We start from the raw sequence: 14,299 nt of genomic DNA, 5'->3' as shown, positions 1-14,299 counted from the left end.
GTAAGCTGCTTATTTTCAATAGGCATTCACTTTTATGATCACCCTTATAACACATACACAAGTTATTGAAGAGGCCAGTTACAGCAGCTCTCTCTCCTAATTATCAATGGAAAACAAAGCCAAAGAGAAGTGACCCACTATCACTCTCTTTTACAAAGCAGCCAGCGCCTCCCTAATCTCTTCACTGCTGCCTGCATCTCCTGGTTCCTCAGGGTGTAGATCATGGGGTTGAGCATGGGGGTCATGACCGTGTGGCTGATGGATACAGCCTTGTCCATGGAGAAGGAGGTGAAGGGCCGGGCATAGAGGTAAATGCTTGGAATGAAGACCATAGACATGACGATGATGTGGGTGGTGCAGGTGGAAGCTGCCTTCCTCCTTGCCTGCCCTGAGTAGGACCTCAGCATCACCAGGATGGCTGAGTAGGAGACCAGGAGGAGGAGGAACCAGATGACATCCAGCACCCCACTGTTGCAGATCACGAGGAACTCCAGGACAGAAGTGTCAGTGCAGGCGAGTCTCAGCACTTGTGGAACATCACAGTAGAAGTTATCTAGGACATTGGGGCCACAAAAAGGCAGTGGGAGCATCAGAGCCAGTTGGGAAATGGAATGAATGAAGCCTCCCACCCAGCTTGCCACCACCAGCCCAGCACAGACCTGAGTGTTCATGATGGTGACATAGTGGAGGGGCCGGGAGATGGCAACAAGGTGGTCATAGGCCATCACTGAGAGGAAGAAGACCATGGCACCTCCCAGAAAGTGGAAGAAGAAGATCTGGGTCATGCAGCCCTGGTAGGAGATGGTCTTCTTCTCAGAGAGGAAGTCCACCAGCATCTTTGGGGCAGTGACTGAGGAGAAACAGAGGTCTATGACAGCCAGGTTTCTGAGCAAAAAATACATGGGTGTGTGGAGCCTGGAATCAGAGCTCACCGTGACCATGATGAGGAGGTTTCCCATGACAGTGGTTGTGTAGACAAGCAGGAACACCAGAAACAAGAAGAGGTGGAGCTCGTGAGTCTGTGAGAGCCCCAGGAAGACAAATTCTGATACACATGTGAGGTTCCCTGGTTGCATGGTGTCTTCTCCATACACGTGAAGAAAACACACCACAGACAGAGATGTATTAGTGCTCAGGGGCTCAAATTGAGTTCCAGTTCTAGATGATGGACATTTTTGTGCAGATCATAATTCCAGATACTGATTAAATGGCCTTGCCTTTGGAGCATGTACAAGTTGGTGCTGAAATATATATTCATGCTATATCAAAAAACCATCCAGAGACACATACAGGCTGCTTTTTAAACATTCTGTGTAGTACAGTGATGAGAAGATGTTTGGAGTCCAAACATCTGGTAGACTTGTAGTCAAATTCCAGAGCTTCTTATTCTTGAGATTTGACCCAGAGTAAGTTATTCAAGCTCTCTGTCTCAGTTTCCACAACAAAAATGTTGTCTCTATGGACTGTCTAGGAGATTAAATGAGATAACACATAGGTTCCTTAAATAGTACCTGGAATATTACATGGTAATCACTCTCCTCTATGTAGTGTCCCACTGTAAAGATCCCTTGCCTTCTTCCAAGTCTCTAATACATTTTGCACCAATCATTTCTCGTGTAACAGCTAACACATCAAAATGTTAATGAACTTTTTGTCTCTAGGTTTTTCCTCCCCAATTCAACCATAACGTGCTACTGACATTATGTCTTGATTCACAATTTATTTGTGCCCTGCAGTGCTCACGCTTTGTGATAGTCAATACTCAAAAAGCATGTGGTGTTGACTCTGGGTGGGTGAACAGCTATAGGGAATGTCCCCTCTCCCTGGTGTAGGTGGTCCCTTACTGGATGAAGCAAGGACGTATATGGTGTGTGTGCTGAGACACGAGGAAGTGGAGAGAGATTCTCTAATTAAAAACAGGTGGTGGATACTGTATGAAGGGGATTGGAAGACCTTTAATAAAAAGCCCAAGAATTTATAAAATGTTACTGAATACAAGAGCAGAAGACACGGGAAGATACTGAAATAAGAGAAATAGAATAGACAAAGGAACAAAAAGGAGAAGATTAAGATTAAGGGGGAGGAAAGAAAGGGAATGACAAGGTGGAGGGGTGGGAGATGGAAGGGAAGAAAGGTGAAGAAGGTTAGGGAGGTGAGAGATAGAGGTGACAAGTGAGGGTTAAGTGGCTTCTGCACTCCCCTGTCTTGCCTCACTCCCCTCCTCTTGCCTCCTGCAATCCATTGTCCATCAGAGATCATTTTAGTCTTATCCTTGCGCTTCCATCTGCCTCCACTCTTGTCTATATACTATATCACTGTCAGCGAGATCTTTCCAAACTCATATTTGATCACCTGCCCCCATCATTATAATCTTTTAATGAGTATTGAAGGCCCACAGCTTAAAACTCAAATGCTTAGAAGTGACCTAACATGATTTATGGGTTAATTCAGGGTTGAAACACACGCTTACATACATGTGACTCCCTCTTAGTGCGTCACACCAAGTTCTAAAATGTAGGTTCCATCTACCCTTCTCATCAGTATCCCTGTTACCCAGGAACTGGTTGCTGTTCAGGGAATTCATAGTCTATCACATATGTCATATATTCAGTTGCTTCTGTAGCTCTGGAAATGAATTCTCTTTCCTGAAATATATTCTACAACTTTCTCAACCTAGAAGTCCTCAGATATCACCTTCTCTCTGACTCTTTCTCCATTTCTCCCATGCAGAATTAATCCCTCCCTTCTCAGGGTTCCAATAACATTTTATAAGTACCTCTAATACGGCATTTATCATTTCTTTTCTGTTGTCTCTTTGAATTAGATTTTAAATTTAATTACTCAGTAGCCCAAAAATATATAATAGCAACTCTGATTTAGCAGTTGCTCAAAAAACAGTTGGCTATCCTAATGTATTAGGAGAGTTACATGATTTTGTTCAGTGTGACCATGTGGAGAATTCTGCGGTGTATTTCTTTATCCTCTGTTCTCAACATCCTCCCTCTAAGTCACAGGACCACGTTCTCACTTGGTTGTTAAAAGCCTGGTTTTGCACATGCAACTTGAGGAGTCTGTTTTCAGAGCCTCATTTCCTCTGCATTACTTTCTGAGGCTCCCTTCACACTTTGGATTTCCTGCCATCAGTCTGTGTTCTTTGTTTATTCTCTGCACTCTCCAGCAAGTGACTCTGGATCCTTCTTACTGTATCCACAGGTGAGGAAATCCTGGTCTCACCTTCCTTCAGCCAGACTGGGAGAGAGTCTCCAGGTCTTCCATCTTCTTGCAGATCCTTTTTCTCCAGCATCCGTTTCCAAGTTACTGCCCATACATCGAGTATGCAACCATGAGTGTGACTCTAGGGGAAGAGGAGATATCCTTGTGAGAAACTACTGGACTCGGCTCAGGAGATAGGGCTGGGCTGATTACCACTTGGGGGAAGGGAGCAATGGGAGTTGTTAAAAAGTTTCTCAGTGTTTCAAAACCACATATTCATTAAAAGTTATTCCTTGGGGACCAAAAGGACCAAGGACAATATAATTTTATAAACTTGTAGAATACAGGATTCCTTGGTCAAGATCCAAAAGTACAGGAATCTCTTCAAAAGAAACAGACTACTGGGAGTTTTAGAAGAACCCATTTCTTAGACCAGTGATTCTTACCTTTGAGACAGTGACTTGCAGAGCTTGTTAAAAGATAAATCACTGCGCCCAACCTCTAGACTTTCTCAATGTGTTGGCCCATGGTAGGGCCCAGAATTTGCATTCGTAACAAGTTCTCAGGTGATGCTGATCCCCTGTTACAGGGACCACACTTTGAGAACCACAGACTTGCTCCTCAACAAACTTTTCTCTCTTTTCTGGAATCTTATGGATAACTGCTCAATATGCTACTGGAGATCAGTGGAGAAATAACTCCAGAAAGAATGAACAGATGGATCCAGAGGAAAAACAACACCCAGTTGTGGATGTGACGGGTGATAGAAGCAAGGTCCAATGCTGTAAAGAGCAATATTGCGTAGGAACCTGGAATGTTAGGTCCATGAATCAAGGCGAATTGGAACTGCTCAAACAGGAAATGGCAAGAGTGAACGTCGACATTCTAGGAATCAGCAAACTAAGATGGACTGGAATGGGTGAATTTAACTCAGATGACCATTATGTCTACTACTGCAGGCAGGAATCCCTTAAAAGAAATGGGGTAGCCATCATAGTTAACAAAAGAGTCTGAAATTCAGTACTTTTGCAATCTCAAAAACGACAGAATGATCTCTGTTTGTTTCCAAGTCAAACCATTCAATATCACAGTAATCCAAGTCTATGCCCTGACCAGTAATACTGAAGAAGCTGAAGTTGAATGGTTCTATGAAGACCTACAAGACCTTTTAGAACTAACACCCCCCTCCCCCCAAAAAATGTCCTTTTCATTATAGGCGACTGGAATGCAAAAGTAGGAAGTCAAAAAACACCCGGAGTAACAGGCAAATTTGGCCTTAGAGTACAGAATGAAGCAGGGCAAAGGCTAATAGAGTTTTGCCAAGAGAACGCACTGGTCATAGCAAACACCCTCTTCCAACAACACAAGAGAAGACTCTACACATGGACATCACCAGTTGGTCAATACCAAAATCAGATTGATCATATTTATTCTTTGCAGCCAAAGATGGAGAAGCTCTATACAGTCAACAAAAACAAGACCAGGAGCTGACTGTGGCTCAGATCATGAACTGCTTATTGCCAAATTCAGACTTAAATTGAAGAAAGTAGGAAAAACTACTAGACCATCCAGGTATGACCTAAATCAAATCCCTTATGACTGTACAGTGGTAGTGAGAAATAGATTTAAGGGACTAGATCTGATAGACAGAGTGCCTGATGAACTATGGACAGAGGTGCATGACATACTCCTGGTGTTTCTTGACTTCTTACTTTTACATTTCAGTCCCCTACATGAAAAGGACATTTTTGGGGAGTGTTAGTTCCAAAAGGTCTTGTAGGTCTTCATAGAACCATTCAACTTCAGCTTCTTCAGCATTACTTGTCGAGGCATAGACTTGGATTACCATGATATTGAATGGCAAAGATGGGCTTAATAAAGGACAGAAATGGTATGGACGTAAGCAGAAGATATTAAGAAGAGGTGGCAAGAATACACAGAAGAACTGTACAAAAAAGATCTTCATGACCCAGATAATCATGATGGTGTGATCACTCACACTCACCTAGAGCCAGACATCCTGGAATGTGAAGTCAGGTGGGCCTTAGGAAGCATCACTACAAACAAAGCTAGTGGAGATGATAGAACTCCAGTTGAGCTATTTCAAATCCTAAAAGATGATGCTGTGAAAGTGCTGCACTCAATATGCCAACAAATTTGGAAAACTCAGCAGTGGCCGCAGGACTGGAAAAGATCAGTTTTCATTCCAATCCCAAAGAAAGGTAGGACCAAAGAATGCTCAAACTACCACACAATTGCAGTCATCTCACACGCTGGTAAAGTAATGCTTAAAATTCTCCAAGCCAGGCTTCAGCAATACATGAGCCGTGAGTTTCCAGAAGTTCAAGCTGGTGTTAGAAAAGGCAGAGGAACCAGAAATCAAACTGCCAACATCTGCTGGATCATAGAAAAAGCAAGAGAGTTCCAGGAAAACATCTATTCCTCTTTATTGACTATGCCAAAGTCTTTGAGTGTGTGGATCACAATATACTGTGGAAAATTCTGAGAGAGATGGGAATACCAGACCACCTGATCTGCCTCTTGAGAAACCTATGTGCCAGTCAGGAAGCAACAGTTAGAACAAGACATGGAACAACAGACTGGTTCCAAATAGGAAAAGGAGTACATCAAGGATGTATATTGTCACCCTACTTATTTAACTTATATGCAGAGTACATCATGAGAAACGCTGGGCTGGAAGAAGCACAAGCTGGAATCAAGATTGCTGGGAAAAATATCAATAACCTCAGATATGCAGATGACACCATCCTTATGGCAGAAAGTGAAGAAGAACTAAAAAGCCTCTTGATGAAAGTGAAAGAGGAGAGTGAAAAATTTGTCTTAAAGCTCAACATTCAGAAAACTAAGACCATGGCATCTGGTCCCATCTCTTCATGGCAAATAGATGGGGAAACAGTGGAAACAGTGGCTGACTTTATTTTTTGGGGTTCCAAAATCACTGCAGATGGTGACTGCAGCCATGAAATTAAAAGATGCTTACTCCTTGGAAGAAAAGTTATGACCAACCTAGACAGCATATTAAAAAACAGAGACATTACTTTGTCCACAAAGTCCATCTAGTCAAGGCTATGATTTTTCCAGTAATCATGTATGGATGTGAGAGTTGGACCATGAAGAAAGCTGAGAGCTGAAGAATTGATGCTTTTGAATTGTGGTGTTGGAGAAGACTCTTGAGAGTCCCTTAGACGGCAAGAAGATCCAACCAGTCTATCCTACAGGAGATCAGTCCTGGGTGTTCACTGGAAGGACTGATGTTGAAGCTGAAACTCCAATACTTTGGCCACCTGGTGTGAAGAGCTGACTCATTTGAAAAGACTTTGATGCTGGGAAAGATTGAGTGCAGGAGAAGGGGATGACAGAGGATGAGATGGTTGGATGGCATCACCGACTCAATGGACATGAGTTTGGGTAAACTCTGGGAGCTGATGATGGACAGGGAGGCTTGGAGTGCTGCGGTTCATGGGTGGCAAAGAGTCAGACACGACTGAGTGACTAAACTGAACTGAACTGATGGATAACTGGCTTGATTTCTTTCTTTCCTTCTTGTTCTCTTCTTTCTCCCTTTTTTCCTTTACTTCTAATTTTAAGCCTAACTGATCTTACTTAGAAATAGTCATAGATGGACAAACATATACTGTCAATACAATGGAAGCTAACTGCCTGTAAACCTTGCCCTTTATTTTGTGAATCAAAGCCCTGATACTGTTTTACCATCCATCCCAAGTGTAACTAGATCATCTATACAGTAAACTGATGATTCTTTATTCATCTATTCTAAGATCTGTTAGATCCATCATCTAAAGAATAGATGCATTCTTTACCTGTGAACTCATACTACCTCTAATACAAGGATTCCTACAGGAAACCCACATATTTCTCATTATGAGGAACTGATCAACACTGGAATTAATTGGCATTGTAACCTTGATGTGCTGTAAAAACTTTCTTATTTCTTAGAATTGTCTGTTCTGCATAGGACTTCCAGATTGGTCTGAATTATTTCACTGAAAATGTTTCTTCTTGGCAAAATAGAGTATCTGCCTTTGGTAGATAAGAGTACAATGTGAAGTTCTTCCACATACAAGTGAGATAGATTTAAATTGAAAGAGACACATGTACCCCAATGTTCATCACAGCACTGTTTATAATAGCCGGGACATGGAAACAATCTAGATGTCCATCAGCAGATGAATGGATAAGAAAGCTGTGGTACATATACACAATGGAGTATTACTCAGCCATTAAAAAGAATTCATTTGAATCAGTTCTAATGAGATGGATGAAACTGGAGCCAATTATACAGAGTGAAGTAAGCCAGAAAGAAAAACACCAGTACAGTATACTAACACATATATATGGAATTTAGAAAGATGGCAATGATGACCCTGTATGCAAGACAGCAAAAGAGACACAGATGTGTAGAGTAGACTTTTGGACTCTGAGGGAGAGGGAGAGGGTGGGGTGATTTGGGAGAATGGCATTGAAACATGTATACTGTCAGGTAATAAACAAATCACCAGTCTATGTCCGATGCAGGATACAGGATGCTTGGGGCTGGTGCACGGGGATGACCCAGAGAGATGTTATGGGGAGGGAGATGGGAGGGGGGTTCATGTTTGGGAACGCATGTACACCCGTGGTGGATTCATGTCAATGTATGGCAAAACCATTACAGTATTGTAAAGTAAAATAAAGTAAAAAAAAATTGTTCTTTTTTTTTTCATTTTGTGTTTGTTCATTAACTTAGTCATTCGGTTATATTTATTTTTTAACTTTTTGTTTTATATTGGAGCATAGCCAATTTATAATGTTGTGATAGTTTCAGGTGGAGAACAAAGGGACTCAGCCATACATATACAAGTATCCATTCTCCTCCAAACTCCCCTCCCCTCCAGGCTGCCATATAACATTGAGCAGAGATCCCTGTGCTGTAGAGTAGTTCCTTGTCGGTTATTCAGTTTAAATATAGCAGGGTGTACATGTCTATCCCAAACTCCTTAAGTATCTCTTTCCTCCTATCCTTACCCGCTGGTAGCCACAAGTTCATTCTCTAAGTCTGTGAGTCTGCTTCTGTTCTATAAATAAATTCATTTGCATCATTTTTTTAGATTCTTCATATAAGGAATATCATGCCATATTTCTCTTTCTCTGTCTGACTTACTTCACTCAGTATGACAGTCTCTAGGTCTATTGATGTTGCTGCAAATGGAATTATTTCATTCTTTTTAAGGCTGAGTAACATTCCATTGTATATATCCACCACATATCTTTATCCATTCCTCTGTCAACGGACATTCAGGCTGCTTCCATGTCTTGGCAATTGTAAACAGTGCTGCAATGAGCATGGGGTTCGTGTATCCTTTCAGACCATGTTTTTCTTTGGATATGTGCCCAAGAGTGGGACTGCAGGGTCATATGGTAACTCTATTTTTAGCTTTTTAAGGAATTTCCATACTGTTCTCCAGAGTGTCTAAACCAATTTAAATTGCCACCAACACTGTAGAAGGGTTCCCTTCTCTCCACACTCTCTCTCCCTTTTATTGCTAGTAGATTTTCTGATAATAGCCATTTGGACTGGTTTGAGGTAATAGCTTATTGTAGTTTTGATTCACATTTCTCTAATCATTAGTGATGTTGAGCATCCTTTCATGCGCCTCTTAGCCATCTGTGTGTCTTCTTTGGAGAAATGCCATTTAGGTCTTCTGTCTTTTTTTTTTTTTCTTTTTATAGATGAGCTTATTTCTTCTTTTTTATTTTTTACATTATGAAAGTATGCATGCATGTGTGCTAAGTCTCTTCAGTCATATCTGATTCTTTGCAACCCTATGGACTGGACTGTAGCCTGCCAGGCTCCTCTGTCTATGAGATTCTTCAGGCAAGGATATTGGAATAGGTTGCCATGCCCTCCTCCAGGGGATCATCCGACCTAGGGATCAAACCAGTGTCTCTCATGTCTCCTGGATTGTCAGGTGTTTCTTTACTACTAATACCCCCTGGGAAGCCCCTAAATTATGAAAATATGATAATGCATTTACAGGAGACTTGGAAAATACAGAACAAAGTTACATATAGTTCTACTATATATTACAATTATTTTAAGTAGATAAATTAAGATTTTTAGTAGGTGTTTCAATATCAAACTCTCAAAAATTAATAGAATGGACAGAAAAGTAAAAGGACATAGTAGACCTGAAAAGCACTATGAACCAATTCAACAAAATTAAGATTTATACAGTCTTCACACAACAGTAGGCTATAAGCTCTATTCAAGTTTCCATAGGCTATAAACCAGGAGTCACTGGAACATATCCAGGGATGTGAAATCCAAGGATGTAAAACAAGGTGCAAGTATTTCACAGTCTAAAGGTACTGAAATCATACAGAGTGTATTCTCTTTTATCACTGTGGAATTCGAATCTGGTACACTGGGACAACCCAGAGGGATAGGATGGGGAGGGAGGGTTTGGAATGGAGGGACACATGTACACCCATGGCTAATTCATGCCAATGTATGGCAAAAACCACCACAGTATTGTAAAGTAATTAGCCTCCAATCAAAATAAATTAATTAATTTTTAAAAAGAAATCACTATCAAAAGATATTTGAAAATAACCTACATATTTTCAAGTGCAATGTGACATTTACCTAGAGAGATCTTTGACTTAGCCATTGAAAGCCTCAATAAAGTTAAAAGACTGAAAAAACACAGAGAGTGATTGCAGAGAATAAACATTTAAATGAGAAATTAATATAAAAATCAGAAACTAATATCAAAGATAATTTTGAAATCCCATGTGTTTGGAAATTAAATGTCCGCTTTTAAATGATGGATGTATCGAAGCAGCCACAACAAGGAAAATTAGAAAATATTTGTAACAATAAAAATGAAAAGAGAATGTATCAGAATTTGTTGCATTCAGCTGAAGCTGCTCAATGCACATAAGTACAATGTGGAATACTGAATAAGGTATGAAAACAAATAATGGACACTAGCATAAACTTTTGTGAAATTTGAACAAAATCTCTAGTTACTAATACATGTTAATTTCCTGGTTTTTTTTTTTTTCACAACATAGTAGTTGTTTATATTCTCAGAATTGGATTAGGAGTTTCAAGCCTCGTTCAATCTTTTTTTTAAAAAATCACTAAAATAATAAGCTTTCTAGACTTTTAGCAGTAATGCTAGATGTCAGAATAAATGGAACTATCTCAAAGTTTTAAGTAAATGTAAATTAGAAGTCTAGCATTCTATTCATACTTAGTCCTGCAAGTGGAACCAAGTGTCATAAATATTTAGATATGCAAAAATTCATGTTTTCTAAAATATTTTTTAATAATATTATACATACTACACACACACACAAACTTTTCTACTACACTTGATAAAGGCCTGAGAAAGAACAACCAAAAAAGAGACAGAGAAATTGGGCATTATGAACTGAATGAAATGAGAACACCGAACATGAAATAGAAAAAGAGAAACAAGCTAGATCAAAGTAAAAGATCATCATACAGTCTAGCTGTTTTCAAACAAGTCTGCTTATTAGAATCGCACCTAGAGCTTGGGCGAGGAGGGACGCGGGGGAGGGAGGAAGTGTTTCTAATGTGCATCCGGATTTTAAAAAGTGATTTTTTTTTTTTTACTATTCACATAATTCTTTATTTAAATGTTTCCTTTATGTATTCATGATACAACCATTGTTTCACATTTTTACATTCTTCTTGTTGATAAATATATTCTATTCTGGTGATTAAGATAAATTTATGTGTAAATATATACAAGCACATACCTTCTTTGCCAGTTCTGATGGATTCTTAGAAATGTTAGATCGAGGTCTCTAAAATCAAACAGAACTTAAACAGTTCTGTATTGGTTTACCAACTATCTGTAAAGCAGTTTGTTCAATAACACAATTTAAACATCCAGGTTAAAAAAAGTAGCATTAAATGTCAAAAAAAAAAAAAAGTGATTGTAAAGAGAATAGCATTGAAACAGGTATAGTACCATATGTGAAATCAATGACTAGTCCAAGTTTGATGCATGAAACAAGACACTCAAAGCCGGTGCACTGGGGCAACCCAGAGGGATGGGATAGGGAGAGATGTGGGAGGGGGGTTCGGGACGGGGGGACACATGTACACCTGTGGCTGATTCATATCGACGTACGGCAAAAACCACCACAATATTGTAAACTAATTAGCCTCCAATTACAATAAATAAAATAATTTTTAAAAAGAAAACCACCAAGATATTTTCCTCTGGATTACAAAACATTTTAATTCTGTTGCTACATCTTTTATTTTTTTTCAGAATGAGCTCATAGTTCTATTAAAATCAAGAAAAAACATTTTATTTTAAATGACTATGATTTAGCCCATTTAATTGTGCCTGGCATCACTAAACATTTAAATATATAATTGCAAAAGTTATTCTAATTTGGTATAAAACAGGAAAAATGACATAAAATATTTTGATAGAAAAAACAGGCAAAATTAAAGATTATGGTAAGTTTTAAACATTATAGTAAGTTGTTTCAAACAAGTAGATTATACAATTAAAAATTAGAAGGGTAAGCCCAACCTATACTGATTACCTCATCTTGAAGTAAATATATACACACTGCCTTAGTTTTGATACAGATAATTAAAGAAATAGATTTAATTTTGCTTTTGCAAATAATAAAGGTAGAATTTATAAGGATTTTTAGAAGTATGAAAAATTGTACTGATATCATGTACTGACATGATTATGAGATAGAACATAAGGTTATATATCTTGACTGGAGTCAAGAATAGTACTTAATGTAAAAAATAATAATTGACATATATTCAAATTTAATTAAAAAGAGAAGAAATTATACATAATGAACTGCAGGAAAAATAGGTATTTCATGTAGAAAGAAAATAGAGTATAACTGAATCCAGATGATGTATTACAGCCAAGGAATTAATTCTCTATGTTGATGTCCATGTCTGACGTAGGGTGCAGCATGCTTGGGGCTGGTGCATGGGGATGACCCAGAGAGATGTTGTGGGGAGGGAGGTGGGAGGGGGGGTCATGTTTGGGAACGCATGTAAGAATTAAAGATTTTAAAATTAAAAACAAATAAAAAAATAAAAAAAAAAAGAAACAAATCACCAGTCTATGTTCGATACAGGATACAGGATGCTTGGGGCTGGTGCACGGGGATGATTCAGAGAGATGATATGGGGTGAGGAGGTTCAGGATTGGGACCTCATGTACACCTGTGGCTGATTCATGTCAATGTATGGCAAAACCAATACAGTATTGTAAAGCAAAATAAAGTAAAAATAAAAATTAAAAAAAAAATAAAGACATAATCTTCAAAAAAAAGTAGTGATTGTAGATTTTTCTTTTAAATGGTAGTTTTAATGATACAGAATTCTATTATCTTCTGTTGATCAATCATGATACAACAGTATTAAATGAATCAGTTCAGTTCAGTCACTCGGTGGTGTCTGACTCTCTGGGACTTCACTGACCACAGCACACCAGGCTTCCCTGTCCATCACCAGCTCCTGGATCCTGCTAAAACTCACATGCATTGAGTTGGTGATGCCATCCAACCATCTCATCCTCTGTCGTCCCCTTCTCCTCCTGCCTTCATCTTCCCCAGCATCAGGGTCTTTTCCAATGAATCAGCTCTTCGCATCAAATGGCCAAAGTATTGGAGCTTCAGCTTCAGCATCACTACCTCCAATGAATATTTAGGACTGATTCCCTTTAGGATTGGCTGACTTGATCTCCTTGCAGCCCAAGAGACTCTCAAGAATCTTCTCCAACACCACAGTTGGAAAATATCAATTCTTTGGAGCTCAGCCTTCTTTATGGTCCAACTCTCACATTCATACATGACTACTGGAAAAACCATAGCTTCAACTATACAGACAATTGCTGACAAAGTAATGTCTCTGCTTTTTAATATGCTATCTAGGTTGGCCATAGATTTTCTTCCAAGGAGCAAGCGTCTTTTAATTTCATGGCTGCAGTGATTTTGGAGCTCAAGAAAATAAAGTCTTTTACTACTTCCATTGTTTCCCCATTTATTTGCTATGAAGTGATGGGACAGGATGCCATGACCTTTGTTTTTGAATGTCGAGTTTTAAGCCAACTTTCTCACTCTCCTCTTTCATTTTCATCAAGAGGCTCATTATTTCCTCTTCACTTTCTGCCATAAAGGTGGGGTCTTCTGCATATCTGAGGTTATTAATATTTCTCCTGACAATCTTGAACTCAGCCTGTGCTTCATTCAGTCCAGCATTTCTCATGATGTACTCTGCACGGAGTTAAATAAGCAGTGTGACAATATACAGCCTTGACATACTGCTTTCCCAATTTGGAACCAGTCCATTGTTTCATGTTTGGTTCTAACTATTGCTTCTTGACCTGTATACAGGTTTTTCAGAAGGCAGGCAATGTGATCTGGTATTCTTATGTCTTGAAGAATTTTCAACAGTTTATTGTGATCCACACAGTCAAAGGCTTTCGTATAATCAGTAAAGCAGAAGTAGATGTTTTTCTGGAACTCTTTTGCCTTTACTATGATCCAACAGATGTTGGCAATTTGATCTCTGGTTCCTCTGCCTTTTCTAAATCCAGCTTGAACATCTGGAAGTTCTCTGTTCTCATACAGTTGAAGCCTGGCTTGGAGAATTTTGAGCATTACTTTGCTAGCATGTGAGATGACTGCAATTGTGTGGTAGGTGAACATTCTTTGGCCCTACCTTTCTTTGGGATTGGAATGAAAATGGACATTTTCCAGTCCTGTGGCCACTGCTGAGTTTTCCAAATTTGCGGGCATATAGAGTGCAGCACTTCAACAGCATCATCTTTTAGGATTTGAAATAGCTCAACTGGAATCCCACCACCTCCACTAGCTTTTTCATAGTGATGCTTCCTAAGGCCCATTTGAAGCATCCTAAGGCTTCCTTAGGCCTTTTGCATTCCAAGATGCCTGGCTCTAGCTGAGTGATCAGACCATCTTTGTTATCTGTGTTGTGAAGATCTTTTTTGTATAGTTCTTCTGTGTATTCTGCCCACTT

At 39.3% G+C, this 14,299-nt stretch overlaps 1 protein-coding gene across 1 annotated transcript; it reads right to left on the bottom strand.

Moving 5' to 3' along the window:
- Positions 1-140: 140 nt before the first annotated feature.
- LOC138414619 (olfactory receptor 4D2-like) lies at positions 141-1,076 on the bottom strand. Its single transcript, XM_069542365.1, has one exon. It carries the CDS (start codon positions 1,074-1,076, stop codon positions 141-143), a length of 936 nt encoding a protein of 311 aa, XP_069398466.1.
- Positions 1,077-14,299: the final 13,223 nt, after the last annotated feature.

This window comes from Ovis canadensis, chromosome 11 (assembly GCF_042477335.2).
Source record: "Ovis canadensis isolate MfBH-ARS-UI-01 breed Bighorn chromosome 11, ARS-UI_OviCan_v2, whole genome shotgun sequence".
In the NCBI taxonomy this organism is placed as follows: domain Eukaryota; kingdom Metazoa; phylum Chordata; class Mammalia; order Artiodactyla; family Bovidae; genus Ovis; species Ovis canadensis.
Note: the sequence above shows the minus strand (reverse complement) of the source record. Positions and strands in the feature narration are given on the sequence as shown.